The sequence below is a fragment of the Tasmannia lanceolata genome, unplaced genomic scaffold, assembly GCF_043159265.1.
Source record: "Tasmannia lanceolata isolate RefF3 unplaced genomic scaffold, GAP_Taslan_0.1 ptg000003l, whole genome shotgun sequence".
NCBI lineage: Eukaryota > Viridiplantae > Streptophyta > Magnoliopsida > Canellales > Winteraceae > Tasmannia > Tasmannia lanceolata.
The window spans coordinates 6,970,892-6,995,968 of NW_027518680.1; the positions used below are offsets into that span (position 1 = coordinate 6,970,892).

Genomic DNA, 25,077 nt, shown 5'->3' on the forward strand with positions numbered 1-25,077 from the left:
AACATGAGTACTATCCATCTCTCAGTGCTTCTCCTCCTTCTCTCACTCTCGTCTCTCTGCTCTGCCTGCCACCCAGATGACATAAAAGCCCTCACAGAAATCAATAAAACCTACAACTTCGGTTCTTTGACAAATCAATCGGCGGACTGTTGCTCTGGAGATGGAGATACCTGGCACGGTATCGACTGCGACCTGGTAACTCGCCGAGTCACCGGACTCAGCATCTGCAATCATCCAGACTTTGTCGACCGGATCCCGTCTGGCATCGGTGACCTCCATTGCCTCAAAGAGCTCCTTCTCCACTAACTCCCCAATCTCACAGGCCCGATCCCACCCGGAAAACTCCAAAACCTCCGGGTTCTCGAGCTCACCTGGAACAGTCTCTCCGGATCCATTCTTGAATTTATCGGGACCATGCAAAATCTAGTTATCATTGAGCTCTCGTTCAACAAATTCTCCGGTAAGATTCCGGCCACACTCGGCAACCTCACCAACCTTATTGCTATCTGGCTTGACCGGAATCAACTGACCCGGAATATACAGGAATCTTTAGGGAGATTCCAAGGCAGCGTTCCGGATCTCAAGCTCTCCCACAACATCCTCTGTGGTAATACCGCCATCTCTCGGTAACCTAGATTTCTCTAATATCGATTTCTCGCGGAATCAACTCGAAGGGGACGCTTCTATGCTTTTTAGTACCAAGAAATCGACGCGGCAGACCAATATCTCCCGGAATCATTTCCATTTCGATTTCTCGAATGTACGTCGAAACGTTACGAGCCTCGATATCTCGCATAACAAGATCCGAGGGAATATTCCATCATCGTTAACGGCATTACGGAATCTCAAGTACTAACCCGGAAGGGTGTGGCTCTTTCGCGGGTGTTGCTCTTTGGCGTAAAGTCATGGGTTTGCTCCCCTGACGGGCATTCGAATCCCCATTGTTTAATTACCCGATGTGATGTGCGTGGACTCCGGTGCCTCGCGCATCCCTAGTGCTCTGTTTGGATGCCGGGTTTTTTTTTTACCTGGGATTTATGTGGGTAAAGGTAGGAGACAAAATAGGGGACAAGCATTAATTAGAGAAAGATATTATGATGAGTGGAGAGAGAGGGTAGAGGGAGAAAGAGAGAACACCATTTTCAAGAGAAGATTTTGCTGATGTAACCACTAAAACTTTACCCACATAAATCCTGGGAACAAAAAAAAACCTAGCATCCAAACAGAGCATAGGGAATAGTCCTGCCCTACAAAGTGGGGTGGGGATATCCTATGGTACCAAAAAAAAAATCTCTACTACTTTTTTAACCTCAGCTACAATCGGCTGTGCAGAACAATTCCTCAGGGCGGGAAATTGCAGGATTTTGACTCCACCTCGTATTTTTTATATTCCCAGCGGTTACAATTCCCAGCTAGCTATCAATGTCCAACTTGAAAAATTCTATAATAAGAGAGAAATGCCATTTCCCATACGTTTGAATGCATAGGAGATTTTGATTTGGATTTCTCACATTTGCAGCCCTTTTTGCATTGTAATTTGGATCAGATCAAATTCTTGGATTTCCAATTCAGCAACTAACAATGAAAAAAAATCAGATTTCCAAATAAGCTGTGCAAATAAAAAATTGAAAATCTAAATATCTGGCAGTTTCCTTCACCCTCTTTGCTCCCCAACCTCTCCCCTCCAATAGGAAGTACCCTTCCCTCTCTCTCTCCCTCAACACGAGCTGCCATATCTATTCATTTTGTATTCAAAATTGAAATACAATATATGAGGTATCCAAACGGGTTGGTTTTTTTTTTTTATAGGAAGGCAAACTTTCAACCCCTTCCTAGAATTTCAACCCTATTTTTTTTGTTTGTTTGTTCTTGAAAATGAATTCATTTACGGTGCGGCTGCTCTCACATGCAACAGGCCATCTGCTATGGACGCTAGCGAATCCCTACCTAAAATTTCTTTGTTTCTCTCCGCTCTTTGTTGATTTTTTTTCTTTATTGAAAAATAAAAAACAAGTTGTAATTCAAAATTACAAATGTGGAATATTTTATGTCATTTTATGGTTTGTCCTTTGTGGCCTTCTTTTGTGGTTGTCCTTTAGGACTCACTTTATATTTTTTTTAAATCTTTTTCAAAATTTGAACTTCCCTCCAAATTGGCTAAAGTCTTGTGGGAAACCTTTAGTCCTAGATGGGAAGATTGATAGGTGGAAAGTGGACATATATATACTTCCACTTTCCTTAGCCTTGTGAATGAGAAAAGGAAAAGGGGAGACCCTCGCGCATGAGCCGTCGGGTGAACATACCACAAACACGCGCCGCCCAGCGGCTCGCGGCGGCTTGGCAGGCCACGCGCATGGGCCCGAAGCTTTTCTTATTTTTATTTTTTATTTTCTTATCTTATTATTCTTTACCGATTGACTTAATTCTTTGTTACCGTTTGAGAAGCCGTTTGGAAAACTTCTCCACGTAATTAGTGGGCCGTTTTGGGAAACATCTTTACCGCAGTAAAGGGTGCTGCGTTTCACCTCCAACGGGTCTTTTCTGTTTTCTATAAAATCGGTTTTGAGAGATTAGGAAGATATCTTTCTCTTCTATCTTTATCTATTCCTTGCTTCTGGTTTTTCGTTTTCTTCCCCCAAAAGTTTTCTGGTCAAGGCATTTCGGCTCATATAAGCAAGTTTGATAGGCATCCGGGCTGCGTGAGTGCACACCTCTGGAGCAAGAGTTGATGTATCCTGGAGACATACGCCATTGAACCCATCTGCACCGTTGATTACTCATAGTGGGGGCGAGATTTGTCTTAAGGACAACGAACACGCTTCGTGCCTCAACTCGATAAGTGATCTTCTCTATTTTCTTATTTACAGACATCTTCTTACTGGATTTGTTGAATACTTCCATCTGCAAGGTATTATAAGATTACATTTTGTTTAGTATTCCCATAATTACAGATTTTCATACATTGTTTCTAACACTCTTATCTTGTGTCTTTCTCTTAGTCTTGGTACTTTTCTCCTAAGTCTGACATTTCACTCTTTTTCTCTTGGCCATTCCTCTTTTATCCTCAAATCTCTTTGTTTCTCTCCTATCTCTTGTTCACGATATTGAGGGGTGCAACTCCGGCTAGTTAGGTCAAGTTGAGGCCAACCTTAGCTCAAACTGAGATAGTATTTCCTCAACATTAACCGGACCCAACCTGAGCCTTGGGTCAAGAATGGTCAAACCCTAACGCAACTCACCTCTAAATCTCTCATCCCGAACCCACTTAACACACTTGTTTCAAATCGGCAATTCTATAATGTGTTTGGATGCCACGTGCAAGGGATCCTCAAGCAATCCCTAAGCAAAAAAAATGTATGTTTTTGGATTACTTTGTTTGTCTGCCAAAGTAACCCAAATCCTTAGAGATTACAAGACAAGAAACATGAGTAATAATTACATGTCCGGTGACATGGCATCACTACCATTTACGTATGAAATATTCCAAAAATGAAGAGATTTTCTCTCTATCCATCCTCCTCATGGTTAACTAGCATCCAAACATAATAAAGCTCATGGCTTTCCCAAGGTCTACCAGACATCCAAAATCCTGCCCCCTCCATCATATTCTTTACTTCCCTAAAGAATGTTTCAGCATCCAAACATAGCCTAAAGTTTTCTTTATTTTTTTTTCGTTCTTTCTCCTTCTTGCCCTCTATTGGTAGTTATTTTTCTATTCTTCTTTTTCTTAGTATGTATGGAGACAAAAGGAAGGACGAAGGAGAGAAGCAAGCAAAAAAGAGTTTTTACACTAAAATGGTACGTCTTTAATACCGAGAAAAATTTTGAGTTCGCAAGTTATTTTCAAAAATCTTGGTATTTTGGTTGAGTTGGTTATTTTTTCTTGTGAGAGCTGATAGTAATTATAAGATTAAAAACAGCGACCGGTGATTCGGGCACATGTACAAGAAGACGTGAAGTCCTGGTTAGTCTGTATGATTTTGCCCTTCAGAAAAATAACCAAGAAAGCCTAAATGATTAGTAAATTCACAGATATCAAGCCGGAAATTTGTAGTGGTTTGATGCCACCAGAATCAACCAGAATTTGTTCGTTTAGGAACAAAATAAATCGAATTTCGAATGTTTTTTTTTTTGCCATTGTTTTTCAGCCTTGTGATTCCCTGCTTAAGTAGTTCCTCTCACGTCCTCACCATGGGGTAAGCTAATGTTCCATGGGGGAAAAAAATTCCTGGTTGCCAAACATGGCCTATAGATTCAATTCCTGCAATTTCCGACAATGATGGGCACATTTAGATGGATGTTCCAGATCATCTCAAACATGGTAGCACCAGATTTGTATGGTAAATCATAATTTACAAACACAAGACAGTAAATATCCTATAACTGGATTCATGGCATAAAAAGTTGGATCACCAGCACGATTCAACATCAGATACAACAATTCAATAGACTAAAGACCTCAACTCAACTCAACTAAGCCTTTGTCCCAAACTAGTTGGGGTAGGCTAATAGACAGAAGACCTATAAAAAAAAGATCCAAATTATAATTATCATAAATAAGAGGAAAGAAAAAAAATACATTCATACCGTCCGGCTACTTGGTTCTTATCTGCTGCCAACTCGTAAGTGAGAACTAAGCCTCGAAAAAGTTTTTAACTGCTTCTAGGCGTCTGATTAGTAAAAGACCTGGCTGGTAATTCATCAGTGCATCAAAAGCCGGTATGCCTCATTATCCATCTCAAGGGCGTACTCATACCCAAGATTGTTGGCGAGATCTTTGAACTCATCCATGTCAGAGCTTGGAACTTGGATACCCACCAATACATTTGCCCCAATGTCACCCTGTTAAGGGAAAACCAACATTGTTACACATTTGGGTAGATTAATCTATTTCTTGTTCTTCATTTTATATAGAAAACAACTACAAAGTGTAAATAGAACATAAAACAAAGCAGCCACAGAAGAGAATGGAAGTATTTTGGAAAGTGATGATGAATAAGGTGGTTTTCAGATAAAGAACCTGTGCTCGATAATGGAACAAGCTAATGTTCCAACGAGGACTGAAGGCATCCAAGAACTTCATTAGAGCACCTGGCTTCTCAGGAAAGACAAATCGGCAAAGACATTCGTTCTGGACATTTGACCGGCCACCCATCTGAAATCAAAACAAAATCAAATGGAATCAGAACCATAATACAGTAGTGCCTCTGTCTAGAAAGATGACGTGGTCACTCTCCAGTAAGGGTTTTGCAAGAATATCTGCATGGTGTCATGGAAATTGAAATATCCAAATGTGGTGGGAGCCACCATTTCCTCGAAAAAGTGGCACTCATAATGTATTTCATCGTTAGAAACAACAGTTAAACAGCTAGGGGTGTCAATGGGCCGGACCCACAGGCTAATGAGATCCAAATTTACATTGTAGTCAAGCTGATCAAGATATGGGCTATTTATCTCTTTAAAAAAAAGTTGTGATCAAGTGCAGCCTGTTACAAACATGCATAAAAATGAACAATATTTCTCTTGTAGTGACTTCTAGATTAATCATTTACCCATTATGCATAAGCTATTTGCAATCTGACACTAACAATGTCTAGTAAGTTAGAGAGATAATTATGCTTCTAATAGATGTTAGTGGCAATGTAGGATATAATGACTTGCTAACAATGTCTATAGCTTGGATAATTAATCAAGGGTATGTGTTATAGAAATGTAATATCTACAAGCAAATAAAAATTCTGTATGAGTTTTTTCAACTCAAAAGGTCATTGTACTGCAAAAGAACAGAAAAAAAAAATGCTAAAAGTTAAATATATGGATAACAGTCAAGAATGCTTACCAAAAAGAGGAAAAGAATGCTTACCATCTCAGCAATTTAATGGATTGGGAATATATTGCAATAATTTCGAAATTTGACTTTTGAATTGGGATAATATCAGAAAATTATAGCATAAAATGAAAAAAAATAAAAAAACAAATGAAAATTTAAAAATTAAATAATAATGATCAAAACTATTATTTATATGTATTTACCCAAGAAATAATAAATATTGAGATACATAATACATGTATTCTCCACTGTTTAAAACTCCCTTGAGTCAATCATTGACTCGTCCGAGTTGACTAGGTTTTACCTTGGCCAAGTTCTTGTGTGAGTTTCAAAATACTGGTATTCTCACGATAATTCAATTTATTCGCAGTTATCAGGATAAAAAATGCTTCAAATAGTTATCACAACAAATTGAATTTATTGAGTTTCCAATTATTTTCACTGTAATAGACTGGAAAGTGAGTTACAAAGCCTGTGAGGACAAACAAGAAAAACAAAATAGAAAACAAGCAGATTTCTTAGTCAAGATAGTTACAAGATGCCTTAGATGATCTTTCGCCAAGTCATTATTTGTGAGGTCAATAGTTCGGAGTTGGGAAGATTCCATACGCTCCACCATTGCGTTGAGGTCAATAACCGTATGAACACCAACACTGCAAACAATTAGAAACTATGAAAACATGAAACACGCAGCGTTTTTATTTCCAATAAAGTTTATGGAATATATGAATTATCAGAGAACTGAAAACTCCCCAAAAGATGGGGAGGGGGGGTGTCAAGATAATTAAGTCATAACTTCTATCATCAGTAAAATGCAAGAATGAAGGAAAATGTGGAGAAAAATGTACTGGAAAACGTATTCTGTTCAGGAATAGCAATTTTTTTACAAAGAATTTGCATTTCCTTTTGTATGAATGGAAAGCAAGGAACAAATTAAGGAGTTAAATCATAGAAATCTAAGTGCTACTCACCTGTACAAAACAATAGCTTTTTCTTTACTACCATCATATCTGTATTTGAACTCAGTGATATTCATTGGACCAACCTGTCATCACAAAGATAATCTATAGTTCAACAATCAGTATGAAACAGGGCTGATATGCATTGAAAAGCTTTGTCACAAATATCGTTCTCGGGAATTCCTCAGCAAGGGAAAATTCTAGGGATATTAAGTTTTTTTTATTTTTTCAGGTTTATATCGGGCAGAAACGTTAAAAATAAAATTATTCAAAAATAATAAAATATAAAATTTAAGAAAAAATATAAAATAAAAATTTGTGATAATATCGTGATATTAGAGCAATATTTTCTACAAAAAAGAAAATATTGCTATATTTTTTTAAATCTCGTGATTATTTCAGGATTTTGTCGTTTTATCAAAATGTCGTGATAAAAACGCGATACTTTGAAAATATCGGAGATATTTGAAAAGTTGATACAATGCTTACTGGTAGCATACCAATTCAGCAAATTGCTTAAAGCTCCCTTTATCCTCGAGCAAAAATGTTGCAAGGACTGCCTCTCGCTTCCTACCAACATCAGCAAGTTCTGTTACCAACCTCAGCCTATCAAAGTTCATGTTTGCCCCACTTGATATTGCCACGACAGCTTTATCCTTCAGACCATAGTATTTACAATATGCCTCAGCACCAGCTAGGGCAAGTGCACCTGCTGGTTCTAAAATGCTCCTGTTCTCCCCAAACATTTCCTGCAGTATGGCACCCAACTACTATGATTCCTAACTAGCATACTTTTAAGTGCCACAACACATAGTTTTAGCATGTTTCGCAATAGCAAATGAGTAACAGATGACTTGGATTGCCTCAAAAGGTATAAAATGCAATGAGTCAAAGGAATTCCCATGCATCAACAACAAGGCAACAAGCATTACACACCCTAGTTTATTTTGAGAGATGACAAAAATTTATTCCAAAGAGAGAAAGCATGGAAATACAAAAATGAGTGGCAAAAGAACTACTAATGATGAGCTGTCCCAGCAGAAAAATTGAAAAACAGAATATATCGTACAAATTATAATGGAAAGGACTCGCCAATGATAAGATCAATTCTCTCCACAACTCCCCTCACAAATTCATCTTCCTTCTCATTTGTAGGTCTTGGCATTATGCTTGAACGACGCCAATATCTCTACAAAGGTCCAGGGCTTCAATTTTAAAGAGAACAAGCCTCGATGGACCCGACGAGCGCTTTAAAGCCCAAGCAATAGCACTGCTAGAATCACCCTCAACCACTAGATTTTCTCATAGCTCGTTTTTTAATATGTGAAGAGATGTAAGGAGAGTTTAAAAATGCGGAATGCGGACGAAGAAAATCCTAGTCAACTCGGCAGGACACGGTCGGGTACTCGGATGACGCGGATGAGTACTTGGTTGAAGCGGTCATAATTCGGGAGAGTCAAAGGAGTTTTTATTGACTCCGTAGGGCAAAACGTGGAACGCGGATGCGGCGCAACGCGGCCAAGGTAAAAGGGAGTTGACTCGGGGGAGCCGACGCGGCACGGAGGAGTCTTAAAACTATGCAGGTAAGCATGGCTCTGATCTCCTAGAATCACAAACTCTAAAAACTGAAAAGCCGCTTTTCCCATATCTTCTCAAACTCGTGAAGGGAAACCTGCTCTAGATCTTTCTTGTTAGAGGTCTTTCTTCCAGGAGGAATACTAGGGGCAGTTGGCAAAACAGACAACAGACTATGTTGTAGGTGGAACAAATAGCCAATTCACCTTAAAAACAGAGAATCTACCCACTCCTGGAGAAAAGCAAAATCCTACTTGTAGGGCTGAAATTTGGAACAGAGGCACCTCTTTAACCTCGCCCCATTTAGAAGGGATACGGTGAAACTCCTGAAAATCTGCACGCCTCCTTGAAAGAAAGGCTCTACCCCACCCCCACAACACACACACACACACGCACCCATTCCCAACCAGCAGGGAAAAAAAACCCACCACCTCCTCCTCCTCTAAATACAAAGTTAGTGCTAGACCGATCGTCGATGAAAAAGGAAAACAATGGTGTGTGGAGATGCTGGAATGGGTATATTTTCAGTATTTGCTACTCGGGTGAGAAAGTTTGTTGGACTTTCAGACATTGACAAAGGTTTATTTTGATGGCTGCTCTGGTGGAGAAGGCAATGGTGGCGGAGTGATCCTCTGGCAAATACAATTCTGACCAACGATTTGGAAGAACAAGAGGTGGAAAATGAGGAAGAATTGACAGAGGATCCCGGTATTCCTTCAAGAAGGTAACGGTGTAGCAGAAACATGGAGTCATTGAATGCTTGAAGCAGTGTAAAGCAATTAGTGTCAATTCTCTTCCGGTTTTACTAGTAAATACACTAGAAAACTCTTCCTTTTTTGCCACAGAACTCTTGATTAGAACATACAAATTTACAAATACAAACACAAAAGGCCACTCTAATTGCTCGGAGAATAAACAAGAAATTTGATGCTCTTAACCTCCAAATGGATAAGAAATAAGATAGAACAATGACAAAGAATGCATTGGATTGACAGATCCAGGTAAAACTATAAAAATGTTTTTCTTATGAATTGGGCATACCTAGAAGATGTAAATTAATACAAAAAGGAAGACTTCTGGAACATGGAATGACGCTCATCCAGTACTGGTTGGTGACAAATTAACAGTTAAACAAAACGTATTAAAAGTCCTTTAGCCTCGTGCATCCTTTACTTTGGCAGCAAAAGTGCAAGTCATCTTCTCTTGGTGAACAACAGTTTACCTTTCGAGTCTCGATACATTCTGAGATCTATAATGGAATGTAATACATAAATGAGGGTTTAGAGTGATTTCACTGTAGATAATTCCAACATCCAACCACTACAACAATTTTCATTTCTGTATGGTAACAAAAACTAAAGAAAGTATCATTACGCATGCTAAAAGAATGAAAGAATTTTCACCTTTATTGATGCACAAATAGCGTCACGACTGACAAGAACCACTCCGTCAACCAATTCCCTGCATATGCGAAAAGTTTCTTCTCCTACTACTTTTACAGCTACACCATCTGCAAAGCCTCCAACCTGCTCCAACATTACTCTTTGCCCGTGATGTAGAGACAATGCCATTGCATTTGCATCAAAGGGCTCCACTCCAATTACTTTGACCTAAATAAGAGATCTAAGCAATCAGTATTTAAAATGTAAGATCCACTCCATTTACACTCAAGATAGAGAATTTCCTGTCGTAGCAAGTTTAAGTAAATCCAAGAATCATTTGAATTCAAGTGTAGTTTCCACATATAGTACATGTTTTCCTTTCCAAACATTTACTTTAGCATTTCACTACAAGGTGAAAGCCAAGAAAGAAAACAACTAAGACAAATGAAATGTTATCCAATTGCATATGCTACAGATTTAAATATTATGCAACAAAGTACATAAGAGAACTATTAGTGCATTCATAACAGCAAGAATTCATGAAGCCGATAATTTACATGATACTACTGACTAAACTTAATGAGAGAACTAAAATGTTCATTCCGGGTAAACCATCATTACAACACAAGGTTTAAACATGCAGACTTTAAAAAAAAATGGAAACATCGTTATTTGCACATATTTATGTCTCAACAATAAAGAGTATATATCCTGAAACTTTTACAAAGTAACTCCTAAATTGTATTCAAACTTAAAATTCAACTGGTAAGGGTCCCCATGAACTTGAATCAAGTCATGTTGATCACTAGTAATAACACAGTTCACCAATGGTGTGGTTCCAAGCAAGCAAGTTGACAAACTTATAAAGCTTTCTAATAATTCCAGAAATTTACTAACATTGAAGTTTACCAAAGATACCAATGCACAGGTTATAATGTGGATATTAAAGTTCAAGAGTATCAGTTGAACTAGAACTAGATTTAGGCATTCCATGGGAAAGTTTGGAAGATGGAACCCATGTGAAAAGCCTAATAAGTTTCTGCTCAGTTTGGCACACCCATTTTTCCTTCTTTTTTTCAACAGTTGCCACCTTCAACTAGTAGTTAAGACCTAACATACAGGAATAGATATACAAATACAACTCACAGAGTTTCCATTTTCAAGAGGTAGAGCCATATCAACATTCAAAGAATCAGACAGTCCAAAACAAAAATCCATTTTCATTTTTCTTTGATTTATCCGTCATTTTTTTCGAGCTAATAATTGCTCCATTAAATAAAAAGTAAACCAAAACTTTAATATGGTCCTACAGACCTCTGGTCGAACCCGCTTCACATAAGCGGCGATGCCTGCTATTAATCCACCACCACCTACTGGTACAAAGATTGCATGCAAAGGACCTTGCAATTGGCGAAGAATTTCCATTCCTACAGTTCCCTGCCCCACAATGACATCTGGATGATCAAAGGGGGGTATGAATGTGCGGCCCTCCTGCTCACACCGTTGCTTAGCATAGGATTGTGCTTCATCATACGAATCCCCCACAAGAACAACCGTTGCGCCTAACCTCTCAACAGATTTCCACTGAAAAACATAAAAAAAAACAAATCAGAAAAAAAAAAAGGATTAGAGTTATTGTGAATTCAAACAGAACAATGTATGACTGCTAATAAGAACTAAACATTTATGGACCATGTAACCTTGATTTCTGGTGTTGTAACAGGCATAACAATCACTGCATCACAATTTAGTTTTTTTGCAGCCAACGCAACCCCTTGTGCATGGTTTCCAGCTGATGAGCAGATAACACCCTTGTCCAACTGCTCCCTAGGAAGCTTGGCCATCATATTATACGCTCCTCGTAACTTAAATGAGAAAACCTATGCATTCAACCATCAAAACAACCACTAAAAGTTATGTAACTTTGGGATGGATACATAGGGTCGGGGAGTCAGCAATTAACATCAGACTTATGTTGATATAAGGATTACATCATATAAACACAGGGCATATAAATAATGAAACCATAGATATAGAAATACTTTTAAGGGATTTAAATAACAGATAAGCAATACCAGAAAAAATAATACTTAAAAGATTCTGTCCTAATAGTTGTGTTGAATGAACCAGTTTCGCACTACGTCAATAAAATATTCTTGGTGGGAATTAAATCTATCTTTAATTTTCTCAACCAAAATAATATGAGTAGGTTCCATTCCATCCTAATTATGCATCCATATAGAATTTTAAAAAAAAACCAATTTAATATGACATGGGTAATGGGTTATTTGTTTATTGTAATCGAATTTTTTAATTTGCCCGCATTTTCTTTCCAATAAAATTTTAATTTTTATCTAAAAATTAAAGGAAAAGTTTCCACCATGCCAACCATACAATGTGGCAGTCTTCATCTACAAAGGCAATGCATCCATTTTTACTTTGTTCAGTAATTGGCACTCCAATCCCTTTCGGGAAAAAAACTGACACACAGGATACATTCCCAATCACATGAACTCACATGTAAATTGTGTGAGTGCTAAGCAAAAAAATGATGACATTCCCTTCCATTCCACTTCATCCGATAGAAAGCAACAGTGTTTCAAAACACCAATGCTGGTTAAAACGCGACCAAAGCAAATCCTAGTTCACTCGGCACCAGTCGAATACCCGGTTGATGCGGCTTATTACTGGTTGACGCTGTCATAACTCGGGAGAGTGAAAGAAGTTTTGATTGACTATGTAGTGCAAAAAGCGGACTCTTACAAGAATGCAGCCAAGGTAAAACCGAGTCAACTCGGGTGAGTCCATAATGATGCCGGGGAGTTTTGAAACTATAGAAAGCAAAGATCATATAAGCCGCTAATGAAAACTTGATGCAAAAAAAAACCCAACTCTCAACAAGCGAATGAAAGCAAAACCCAACTCAGTTCCAAGAAAAACCGCAAACAACAGTATCACCGAAAAACATGATCAACACAAACAAGAAAATGGGACAAAACCCAACTCAAACCGAACATTTAAAAAGCAAAAATCAAACTAACCGGCTGTAAATCTTCCCTCTTTAACCATACATCGACTCCAAAACTCTCCGAGAGCTTGGGCGCTAACTGCAAGGGCGATTCAATGGCGACATCATAAACCTTTGAAGAGAGTATGTTGGTAAGGTAAGCCATGGCGGCAGGAACACCGTCTCTGGTGGCTCCGGCGGTGTTTTCCGATATGCCGCCGAGATAACCGCTCTCATACTGCAAGGAATCGGAATAGACCCGTTTTAAGGGAGGTGTAGAAGGGATTTTTAGGGGGTGTCCAAGGGTGGGGTTTTCGGAGAATGTGGAGGGGGTTGAAGCAGAATCTGCAGCGAAAATTGGGGAGGAAAGCTTCCTGCTGATATGGCGTCTGGAAATGGAAACCGAGGTTGCAGAGGCACGTGCCGGATATTGCAGAGGCACGTGAGGTGAGGGGAGACGGCTGGTCTCCATTGAATAGAGACGCGGTCTTGGTGCCGCTTATGAGTCGTGATGAAAGAGGAGACTGAATGGGGATGAAAGGGGATTTTATAGTTCCATACATGTTAGCCTTTAGATGATCAGATCCGTTGATCTGAAAAGATAAACTGTTGATTTTGTAGACCTTTGTTTTACACATGGAACATTCCTTTGGCATGGACAGCGGATGGTGGGGCCCTAAACCGATATTGGTCTTGATCTCATCATCTCACACATACATTACCCTTTTGCCCGTTTGTAAGAAATTGCCTTTTACTTTTGATTATGTAAATTAACTGACTTCTTGCACAAACATTCCGCTGTTTGTTTATGCCCAATCGGTTTGGGAGTTTGTTAGACCTAAAATCGGTAACACATATGACAGTGACGTAAGAGCCGAGCTGGAGGACCCGAGAAACCGAGGTAAGGGAGTTGAGTAGCTGAGCCCTGCGTAAAGAGCAAGCGAGGTCAGAATGACCAACCTGGAGTGTTACTCCGGACAGGCCCTTCGACACTCAAATTAGTATGAGCAAAAGTGCAGAGCTAGTTTTTAGAGTGGTGGGTAAGAAGTTATTACCCTTTTTATGAGCTTTGGAAGCCTTTTTATAGAGGGAAAACTGGGGTAGTTGGGGAGTTATTACTCCAGGACAGGTGTCAGCCAGCTATAGGTTCGAGCTCACCTACTCTGCTGTAATTACCAAACTACCCCTGCCAATTACCAAACTACCCCTGCTGACGTGAGATCTGCGGTGGGCCACCCTTGGGCCACGTGTCGACAGCTAATAGGCTGCTGTTTTTATACCTCATCAGTTGCCCCCCAGTTCTCCAAGCCATTGTGATGACTTGGGGAAGTGTGGTGAGTTACATCTCTGTTCGGAATCTGTCAGTCCGGCCTGGGAGTCAGTCCAGAATTTGTCAGTCCGGCTGGAGAATCAGTCTGGAATTTGTCAGTCCGGCTTGAGAATCAGTCCGGAATTTGTCAGTCCGGCGAGACGCGTCATATCCAGTCCGGCTTGGGCCAGACTGATTTTTGTCATGTAGCGAGACGCGTCATATCCAGTCAGGTTTGGGCCGGACTGATTTTTGTCGTCTTGCGTGACGCGTCATACTTGGGCCGGACTGATTTTTGTCGTGTAGCAAGATGCGTCATATCCAGTCCGGCTTGGCCAGACTGGATTGATTTTTGTCGTCTTGCGTGACGCGTCATATCCAGTCCGGCTTGGTCCGGACTGATTTTTGTCGTGTAGCGAGACGCGTCATATCCAGTCCGGCTTGTACCGAACTAATTTTTGTCGTCTTGCGTGACGTGTCATATCCAGTCCGGCTTGGGCCGGACTCAATCCCCTTTTGAGAGCTACCCTTCACACGAGCACCTTCACGGATGCCCTTAGTCTTTTGGAGATACGCGTGTATTTTTACCTACGCCCTTGCCTCGAAGTTCGTGCCCATCATTAATTAAAGACATGTGGCACCATGTAGGCGCCCTCGACGCGCGTGCCCCTCATTAAATGCAGGCCCCCATCGCCAAGGTTTATAAAAAGAGGGTTTTCACCCATCATTTCTTACTTTTCACTTTTTACTCTCCTTCTGATTTTCGCTCTGCCAGTTCAGCTTGTGTGGTTCGTGGTTGTGAACGACTGCGGATTTGGGAGCTTTCAGTTCGAAACCGGAGATTTCAGTTCTGTCCGGTAATCTTCTTGAGTGCGCCTTTCATTCGTTTCTTTTCCTGCTTTCATGTCAAGTAGTAGCTCTAGTTCTGAGTCCGGTTCAGGGGAGTCGTCTTCTAGTAGCTCAGGGTCTAGGTCGTCGATTAGGACCCAGGATAGGCCGATCTGGACACCAGCCCCACAAATGGCAAGTCTTGATGTCAGTGTGGATATCATAAATAGTGATGACGAAGTGATTTTGGATCTGAACACCACTCCGCTCCCAACGGATAGCTATCTCCGAGCAGAGGGGAGTGTTGGTAGTGACGCCGCCCAGGCGTCCACAACGTTCCTCCCTGGCCGGGCCGTTGAGGTCATAGCTAGGGCCCGGATGGACACCAATCCTAAATACAACGTACGGACTCTTCATGAGGAGAATTACCTTGATGAGTCCATGATGGTGGACATCAGGGATATGTACTGTGTTCCCCCCAGGTTCGGGCTGAGGGAGGCGACAGAGGGAGATAGGGCCTGTAATGAAAGCTCAGATGTTTGTATTTATGATGAATCGTTGAGGGCTGGACTCAGGTTCCCCTTGCACTCGTTCTTCACCGCGATTCTCTGACATTATGGACTGGCTCCGGCCCAAGTTGCGACGAACACATGGAGGTTGCTGACTGGGTTCATGTACCTCGTCCATGGCCGGCTTGAGTGAAATGTGTCGGTGTCGCTATTCCACACTTGTGCACATTTGAAGAGGCATAAGGAGGGGGGTTGGATTTACATTAAACAGTGTCCGGAGGTGAAAATGATCACTGGCATTCCTTCTTCCATTCACTTATGGAAGAACAGGTTCTTCTACGTCGAGGACAGGGAGTCCACCGAGCCCTGGCCGGTTCCTTTAAGATGGGACGTCCCGGACACAATTGCGCTGAGCCGCAAGCCGTTACTTGAGGGCGAGGATGTGAGGACGTTTGCCTTAATCCGCGAGGAGTTGGAACGAGGGGGCCCCATTCATTGCTCAGAGTTTTCTGGGGAAGCGGTGTGGACCTCGATCCGAGAGAGGGGCGGGGGACGAGCCCCCACACGCGAGTCTCAGGATCATCCACGTGAATGGAGAGCTCTACCAAGGAACTCTCGAAAGAATGTGCCCCTCACAGCATGAGTGGCGATAAAAAGGGTGAGATACCTCTCGATTCGGGGACTAGCCCAGATTCGAGGCGTACCTTAAACAAAGAAGAGTCGTCATCCAAGGAAGTGGGCCAAGGATCCCATACTATGCTCTGTTGCAACGGATAACCAGAGATATAAAAGAGGGTTCGTGCCTGGTTACGAATTTGGAAGGTTCGAAGAGCACCTCGTCCGCCCAAGTGCAAATACCTTGTCTCTTATGCCATTTACTTAATAATTTTGAAGAGTTTTGGGCGAAAACCATATGAAATGGGAACGAAGATCTCTGAGAAGACGTCTATCTAATCATGCATATCTCGGAGATGAATAATAACCACGCATAAAAGAAATGAAATAAGTGTCGCATAATAATAGCTAGGTTATGAGTGTCATACCTAATTGGTGTCTGAGTTCTGGTGTGCGAACACAAGCATGCTACAGCTAAAGGTATAGGATCTGTACATGAAAGTAAGAAAACACATCAAAACATAAAAACACAAATCAATCCTATATATGACAGGGCAAGACAAATCCTAACTCTAATGCGACTTGACTCGGACCAAGATGGCCGTCCATCCCAGCTGCTCTACGTATCCCGGCCTTGGAAAGAATCGGAGTCAACGTAGTTCGATGACCTATTCTAAACTACAATGCCTAACCATCTAGAACCGCTATCCTAGACTCGATCCACTAGACTCGACTGATTTTTAAAGCTTTTTTGTACGATTGCTTAAGTTCGGGTGAATTGTAATTTTTAAGACTCTCTATATGCCCTAACTAATGCAAGTTGGTTAGCCTTAAGCTAATGCAGTGGGCCCTATACCCTATGTGTATCTAGGCTGTGCATTCTAAGGAAAACCATGGGCTAACAACTATATGCTTCCTAGTCTAGCCATCGGTTCGACTAAATGTCTAACCGATCAACCTGAGGCCTCCTAACTCTAGGGACACTCATGCGACAGGACACACCATATCAATACGAACAAGACAGACTCCTAACTCTAAAACACCCCAAACGGCTAGGACAGACTCCTAACTTTAGGGGAAGATCTTTTTTAAAAAAAGGGTTTGAATAATTTTTGTATTTTTGGAGGGTTTGAAATGTTTATTTTTAAAGGTTTGGCTGGACTTGGGATGTGAATCCCAAGCTGCACTACGTACCTCGTGGAAGAGGATCAAGCCAACGGAGTTCGGAACACAATTTCCTAACTACTCCTAAATGACTCAAGATTTTTGAGAATTTTGGTTTTTCAGATGTTTTTGAATTTTCGAATGTTTTTTATACAAGAGGACAGAATCCTATCATCACAAGGGCAGGACGAACTCCTGAATATCCCGCAAAGGTTGGACATCATCCTATGCTTTGCGGGGGAATGAACAAAATAACAACTCTGCAAGGGTCGGACAGCATCCTATACCTTGCAGGAGTGGATAGAAAAACACATGATTTGATGAGAGGTTGGAAAGAATCCTAACCCCTAAGATGATAGGACAGACTCCTGAAAGAAGGACTGACTCTCTAGCTAAGGACAGACTCCTATGTTAATGATTCTAAGAGAGGTGCTAATGAGACATGGCCTGTCTCCTAAAACAAAAGGAGATAAAAAAGGTACTAGTGAGACTCGGTAAATCTCCAAAACACAGAGATGGGCTCCAAGGGCAATGATAAAGAGGGTTAGAGCAACTGCCAGACCAAGTTGGTCTTCAAATAGCAGGGGTGCAACTTGTGGGTGCAACTTATGAGACTAAAGGTAGTCTCCTATGAGAGTAATTTTCTAAAGGGACAAAGCTTGTCTCAAAAAAGGTTTGACTCTTCTATTGAGACATAGCTTGTCTCCTAAAAGGAGGGGATCTAAACAAGACTTGTCTCCAAGGGAGGCATGCCTTATGAGACATAGTGTGTCTCCTAGTGGGGTTCTGGTTTCAAAGCTCTTATCTAAAAGACTGAGTTAGTCTTATAATCAAAAGAGGGGAGCACTATCCGGACTTAGTCAGTCCCCTAATAATGGGCTTGGGCTAACGCCTTCATCGCCCTTGCAATGAGAGAGCTAAAGGTTTCAAAGCACAAGTCTAAAAGGTTCGACAAGTTTTCTGAAGTAGAAAGAGATTATTACTAAGACTATGTAAGTCTTCTAAAAGAAATAGGGGAATGTAAACAAGACTAGGTAAGTCCCCTAAGGATGGGCTTGGGCTATCGCCTTCATCGGCGTTGCAATGAAAAGGCTATCCTAAAATTCAAGGATCCTTCAAAAGACTTAGTAAGTCTATCACGCAACAGAGGGAATACTACTTGGACTCGGTAAGTCCCTTAAAAGACAGGCTCAGGCGGAGACAAACAAAAGGAGAATGCATGATTTCATAGCATCATCCAAAATCCCAACTATAAAGCATAGACCCTATAGTATAGCAGTTATGCACCAGTGGACAACAAATATATGATTTTTAAACCAACCAAATCACAATTATGAAACATAGAAACTTATAGGACAGCAGTTGTGCACCATGTGAACAGTAAATATATGATTTTTAAACCAATCAAATCACAATTACGAAACATAGAAACATATTGGACAGCAGTTATGCACCATGTGGACAGCAAATATATGATTTTTAAACCAACCAAATCACAATTATGAAACATAGAAACCTATAGGATAGCAGTTATGCACCATGTGGACAGCAAATATATGATTTTTAAACCAATCAAATCACAATTACGAAACATAAAAACCCATAGGACAGCAATTATGCACCATGTGGACAGCAAATATATGATTTTTTCCTCAACCTTACAGCTGCTCAGCAATGACCCGTCCCTTAATTGATTTCTGAGTGACATAAGTGATGTCAAACTCAGACAACAATAGCAACCATCTAGCTGTTCTTCCAGTAAGAGCTGGTTTTTCGAACAAATACTTCAACGGATCCATCCGTGAAAGCAAAAATATCTTGTTCGACAGAAGATAATGTCTAAGTCTTTGAGTCGCCCAAACCAATGCTAAACACGTCTTTTCCAAAACAGTGTATTTGATTTCATACTCTAGCATTTTCTTGCTGATGTAGTAGATGGGCTTTTCTTTCTTAGACCCTGCCTCCTGCTGAGCAAGCATACAACCCATTGCTGTATCCGTGATGGACAAATACATCAATAATGGTTGACCAGGAATGACTGGGGACAGGACAGGAGGCAAGGACAAGCACTGCTTGACCTTTTCAAATGCTTCCTGACAATCTTCATTCCATCTCTTGGAGGAATTCTTTTTCAATAACTTGAAGATGGGTTCACACGTCATAGTTAAATGAGATATGAATCTTCTCAAGTATTGCACTTTGCCAAGGAATCCACGAATCTGCTTTTCTGTCTTTGGTGGTTGCATTTGTTGGATTGCCTTGATCTTCTGAGGGTCTACTTCGATTCCTCCCTCACTGACCATAAATCCGAGCAACTTTCCTGATGTGACCCCAAATACACATTTATTAGGGTTTAAGCGAAGCTGAAACTTTCGGATTCGCTCGAAGAACTTTCTCAAAGCGATTGTATGCTCTGGCCGAGTCTTGCCTTTGACAATCATGTCATCTACATAGACCTCGACCTCCTTATGAATCATGTCGTGAAGAAGAGTAGTCGCAGCCCTCCGATAGGTGGCACCAGCATTCTTGAGACCAAATGGCATCACTCTGTAGCAGTACGTTCCCCACTGAGTAATGAATGCCGTCTTCATCATATCCTCAGGCGCCATTTTGATTTGGTTGTACCCTGAGAATCCATCCATAAATGACAATAGTGCATGTCCAGCGGTATTGTCAACCAAGAGATCAATGTTCGGAAGCGGAATATCATCTTTCGGACTCGCCTTGTTCAAATCTCTGAAATCGACACACATCCTGACTTTTTTGTCTTTCTTGGGCACCGGTACAATATTTGCAAGCCATTCAGGGTACTCAACTACTTCGATGAATTTCACTTCGAGTAGTTTCTTAACCTTATCATGAACTTTCAACTCCCATTCTGTTTTAAGTTTCTGGAGTTTTTGCTTCTTCGGCTTGATGCCAGGGATTAGAGGTAATTTGTGTTGGACAATGTCCTCACTCAATCCCGGCATGTCATCGTAAGACCAAGCAAAAACCTCCTTAAACTCTTTTAGCAAGGTGATTAATTCTTCGCGCTCCTCAGGAGATAAAATTTTGCCAATTCGTATTTCCCGAATTAAGGTTTCATCACCTATATTTACGGTTTCAATTTCCTCTTCAAGTGGTTTAGCTCTGCGACTCTCCTCTTGTTGAATCATATGTTTGATTTCAAGGGGAGTTTCGTCGGCTACCTCATTAGAGGGGGAGTCTTGATTATCATTATTAGTTATTTGATCAGGTTTAGAAGCAGAATCAGTAGAAGAGACAAGTACAGGAATATAAGTAAAAGAGTCTTTTATTTCTTTAGAATGAATGATTACATCAGATGACTCGCCCACATCAGGCGTTACAGGCTCTAAAACAGGATGAAAAAATAAGTCGACATCAGTATCGACACAACCAGAAACATGTACAGACAAAGAATCAATGAAGATGTCATCAGATTCGGACTTGACGCCACCAAGAATAGACTCGTCATCCACTCCAGGAGCAGAACTGACCTCTACAGTACCTGCATCAAAAGAAAAGTTAGAAATGACAGACTCTGGGACGGACTCAGAAACTGACACAAATTTTGAAACGACTAACTCTTTTGAAGGGACTGGACTATACTGAAAGAATACTTGAGGTATAACCTGTGAGGTCCAGTTATCCAGAGGTCCCTCAGCTGGGGTAATGGAGTTTCTTGGGTTAATGAAGGGTGTGTCTCCACCAATCATTGCCACGATTGGTGCTTCAACTTGGAACAAGGAGTCTAGGAGCTCTGGTTCAAAGCTCTCAATCCAGTCTGAGTCTAGTTCCTCTGATTCAACTGCCTCTGCAATCTGCTCAAAGAAAAAGTTCTTCGGCAGTTCATCGGTAAAGAAAATCTCTAGACCTAGCAGCTTCTTCCCAGTCCCATCATACCAAGGCTCAGAAAAACCGTAAAACGGATAATCAGCCCCTTCTTTTCTAAATCTGCCATTCATTATCATGCTGAACGGACCCATAGGAAATTCCAAACCCTGGCGGTGGCAATTAGCCCATTTCAACATGTATGCTTTCATTTCTTGGACTTCCTTTCGAGTAGGCTGATACCCTAACTCGAATAATCCATTTATCGCCTTCATTAATGGCCACTCAGTCAGGCCTTGCAGGTTTCTTCCCAGGCCAGCTCCCGGGATATAACCAAACCGTCGCATCATCCTGGCGACACTAACATTGGTGCTTGATAGAAACATGATTTCCTCATTCATGGCTCCTTTATAGTTATAGTAGAGACCTCTAGTGAGAATCCTGTCAAGCTGACATCCTTGGCACTTTTATCAACTGATTCGGCAGTTATCTGCCCAATTTCAGGCTCTGGATCTCCTCGTACTGTAATCACCCTGTTATTCGGGACGAATTTCAATTTCTGGTGCAGCGTCGAAGGAATAACTCCGACCTTATGCAGCCAAGGTCGGCCCAGGAGAAGAAAGAAAGAGGTTTTGATATCAAGTACTTGGAATTCGACTTCAAAAGTCTCTCCTCCAATCTCAATCTCAGTGGCCAATATCCCGATCACATCCCTTCTAGTGCCGTCATATGCCAATATACCCTGCTCAGATGGTATGAAATCTCCTGGTCCAAATCCTAGAGTAGTGGCAGTATTTAATGGGCAAACATTCAAAGCCGACCCATTATCTATCACGACTTCCGGCACTCTCTTTTTGTTGCAAATTATGGTGATTCGGAGAGGGCGAACATGGTCCCTTCCTTCTGGAGGAAGGTCTTCGTCAGTAAAAGACATATCCTGAGAAGCTCTTGTCGTGGCCACTAAATTGACCAGTTCGTCAGGAGTAATCTCAACTGATACTTGGGACGAATTCAGCTCACGAAGCACAACCTGTCTGTGCTTTGGCGACGCCATCAGTAAACCCCAAATGGACACATTGGCTTGCGTCTTTTTCAGCTGTTTCAGCAAATTGTCCTCCTCATCATCTAAACTCTGTTTCTGCTTTTGGTTCTGATGGTCAACCCCTCTTGCAACCTCAGCGGGATTCTCGACTCTGAGCTCAGCTGGCTTGAAGACTCGTCCACCACGTGTGATGTAACGGAGCTTGTCACACTGGTCATTCAAGAGTGACAAATCTTCGTCCTCTAATCTTAGAACATAAGGGACTTCCTCTTTGCTCTCTTCTTCATATTTGAGTACATATGAACATTCGGCCGAGCTTGCAGATCCCCCATCTCGAGCAGACAGTACATAAGGCTTCTCATCTTCTGTATCACTGTCTCCCTCTTCCCATCTTAGCACATATGGTTCTTCAGAGATTACTGCGCAGATACGGGAGTAATCCAAAATAACTTCCTCTGTAAGGATTGCATAAACATTTGGTGGAGGGGTTGCATGTGTTGGCAAAGGATTGCGAGTGACATTAGGAGCCTCAATGGCAATTTTCTTCGCCTCGATCATGTCCTGGATCTTATGCTTCAAGGCCATACATCTATCTGTCAGATGTCCAACACTCTGATGATACTCGCAGTAGTACTCCTTCCTCCAATACCTCGGGAGAGGATTCAGAGCCTCCCTAGGTTCTAGCAACTCAATTTTCTTATCTCTCAACAGTTTTTTCAATGCCACTGAAAGAGAATATGGCAAAGGATCGAATCGTCTTGGCTCCTTCCTCTCTGGGCGACCTTCGCTAAAATTTACCCTCCGTGCTGGTGGAGCGGTATTCACATTGTGAACTTCCTTAGGTGCCACCATTGGTCTTTTTCCTTCTCTTGAATAAGAAGGAACCCTCGATCTCAGGCCCTTGGACAACGCATCTTCTATTTGAGTTCCTGTCTTGATGAGATGATTGAAATCAAGAAAGTACTGGATGGCCATGTGATGATAGTATTGTGGTGACAGGTTCTTCACCACGATTTTGATTTGCTCCTCATCTGGCAGACGATGAGTCATCTGAGCAGCTTTCCTTCTCCATCTGCGGATGAAGGAAGTAAAAGTTTCATTGTGGCCCTGCTTCAATGCTTTGAGATCTCTTTTGGTTACGTCGATCCCCTCCTCCATGGAGAACTGCTCGACGAACCTATTGGCGATGTCTTCTAGGATTCGGATCTCTTCAGATTTCAGGCTCAGAAACCACTTCTTAGCCACTCCGACCAAAGATTGAGGAAACAAGAGAGCAACCTGCTCTGGAGATAGACCATGCTGCTGCAGAAGCGGAAGCACTGACATCAAATGACTTCTAGGACACCCTGTCCCATCATATTTGTCCATGTCTGGCACTTTGAATCTCGGAGGCAGTGTGACTCCTGGATAAATCATAAAGTCAGCCATGTTTAGCTTCTTCGGGCCTTGGAATTTTATATTCTCCATCTCTTGGGCCAGCTTGTCCAGTCTGTCTGTAAATACCTTGCCCTTATCGGCTCTCTCCAGATGAGGGAGACAATTCTCTTCTGCATACTGACCATCCTCAAAGTCATCTTCAACTGCAAACACTGCCGGTCTGCTCATCATAGGAGGTGGAGGAGGTATGACTGAAGGATGCTGAGGTGCATGCTCTTTAGATGTAGAACTCCTATCAGTTTTCATGCGAGCAATCTCTTCATTGATGGTACCCAATTGTGCCAGGATAACTTTCATCATTTCATTGGTGTCAAGGGCATTATTTCCATTTTCCGCCATGGGTTCAGGTGCAAATTGGACGGGTGAAAGAATTTCTTGGAGATTAGAGAAAGGTAATGCAGGGGAGGTAAAAGAAATTGGTGAGGAAGAAAATCGACTCAGCCCGGAATCAGCGGACTGACGGGACCAAGTTGATTTTGAAACAAAGATTTTCTTAGGAGCAATGGCTGCTCAATCAAGAATCCTATAATGGAAATACAAACACTAGATTAAAAATTTGATAATCAAGATAAACGATTCTTATCAAACAGTGATAAGAGAAACAGAAACACACTTTCATTAATAAAATTCAAATTGCGATTACAATAGATGGAAATATTAATCTCTGATTACAACTGGATAAGCAGACTGACAATAATGGGAAATGTAAAATAAAACAGGATATGGATCCTCAAGGCTCTTCAATCCGAGCTCTTTCGCTTGCGGGTTCTTCCGATATTTCTCCACATCGGACTCTAGATAATAAACCAAACCTCCTTTCCATATTTTTGTTTCCCCAAGCAGCCACAATGGATCGGACGAGATCAGGAGTGAGATCTTCACAAAGAGGAGGGACTATGATTCTGGGAGGACATGGAATTCCCGTAATCTGATGGAGAAATCGCATGGGTGCATAAAAAGAAGATTTCTCGGTACCCATGAGGTAAACAAACGGATGTGGGTAAGTGCTGGTAAAAATTTGAAAGCACGAATGACTTACCCAACGAAACTGGCTCTCCTCTACATGTTACAACCAATTGCGCCATTCATCGATGGATTGAGGTTGATTGGCTATTGGTTTCCATGTACGAGAATTCTTCAGGGTATACGGATTTTGGTTTTGTCGCTGAAGAATTTGAAGTTTTTCACCAAGCCAGACATACAACAACTTGACACACCCATAGAAATTGTCCTTGATCTCTTGGGAAGCGATAAGATCTAGTCCCAAAAAGGTCTCTGCTAACATGGTGGGGATAGGATTCCTCCCCTCATAGATCTGATCTACTACTCCTAGTAGGGTCAAAGATGCAACATGGGAATTTCTGCGAAGAACATGTCGTGCGAAGACCATAAAAATTAAAGCACTACGTCGGCAATCCTGAAAACGAGAGTTAGTAGGATCGACGTTTTTGGAAAAGAGTTTAACAAGGTCTTGAATTTTCACGCACGTATCTGTTAAACACGGCAGAACATCCACAGTCTCATTTTTGAATAGTTTGCAAAACAGACCATGAGGAGATTCTATCTTTGAAGGTTTGATCCAGAGT

The 25,077-nt window shown here is 41.3% G+C and overlaps 2 protein-coding genes and 1 pseudogene across 2 annotated transcripts; 1 reads left to right on the forward strand and 2 right to left on the reverse strand.

Moving 5' to 3' along the window:
• Positions 1 to 309: 309 nt before the first annotated feature.
• Positions 310 to 1,472, forward strand: LOC143859546 (polygalacturonase inhibitor-like; annotated as a pseudogene).
• A 2,891-nt stretch (positions 1,473 to 4,363) lies between these two features.
• LOC143849735 (threonine dehydratase 1 biosynthetic, chloroplastic-like) lies at positions 4,364 to 13,283 on the reverse strand. The gene is made up of 9 exons (XM_077358907.1): positions 12,788 to 13,283; positions 11,447 to 11,626; positions 11,061 to 11,330; positions 9,768 to 9,974; positions 7,290 to 7,538; positions 6,802 to 6,875; positions 6,366 to 6,483; positions 5,021 to 5,155; positions 4,364 to 4,842 (listed from the first exon to the last, which is right to left on the reverse strand). Exons 1-9 carry the CDS (start codon positions 13,223 to 13,225, stop codon positions 4,702 to 4,704), a joined length of 1,812 nt encoding a protein of 603 aa, XP_077215022.1. The 5' UTR covers positions 13,226 to 13,283; the 3' UTR covers positions 4,364 to 4,701.
• An 8,126-nt stretch (positions 13,284 to 21,409) lies between these two features.
• On the reverse strand, positions 21,410 to 23,830 carry LOC143859562 (uncharacterized). Its single transcript, XM_077370223.1, has 3 exons — positions 23,195 to 23,830; positions 21,659 to 23,104; positions 21,410 to 21,571 (listed from the first exon to the last, which is right to left on the reverse strand). Exons 1-3 carry the CDS (start codon positions 23,828 to 23,830, stop codon positions 21,410 to 21,412), a joined length of 2,244 nt encoding a protein of 747 aa, XP_077226338.1.
• Positions 23,831 to 25,077: the final 1,247 nt, after the last annotated feature.

Excerpts from the sequence above, each read along its gene's own strand:
- LOC143849735 (XM_077358907.1), bottom strand. The coding sequence starts at position 13,225 with ATGGAGACCAGCCGTCTCCCCTCACCTCACGTGCCTCTGCAATATCCG. Across the intron at positions 5,156-6,365 it reads AAGATCATCTAAGGCATCTT|ATGGGTGGCCGGTCAAATGT; the intron begins GTAACTATCTTG and ends TTTTGATTTCAG. Across the intron at positions 4,843-5,020 it reads TGTTCCATTATCGAGCACAG|GGTGACATTGGGGCAAATGT; the intron begins GTTCTTTATCTG and ends TTCCCTTAACAG.
- LOC143859562 (XM_077370223.1), bottom strand. The coding sequence starts at position 23,830 with ATGGCGGAAAATGGAAATAATGCCCTTGACACCAATGAAATGATGAAA. Across the intron at positions 23,105-23,194 it reads CCATGGAGGAGGGGATCGAC|ATGACTCATCGTCTGCCAGA; the intron begins GTAACCAAAAGA and ends AAAGCTGCTCAG. Across the intron at positions 21,572-21,658 it reads CTTTTGAAGTCGAATTCCAA|AAATTGAAATTCGTCCCGAA; the intron begins GTACTTGATATC and ends ACGCTGCACCAG.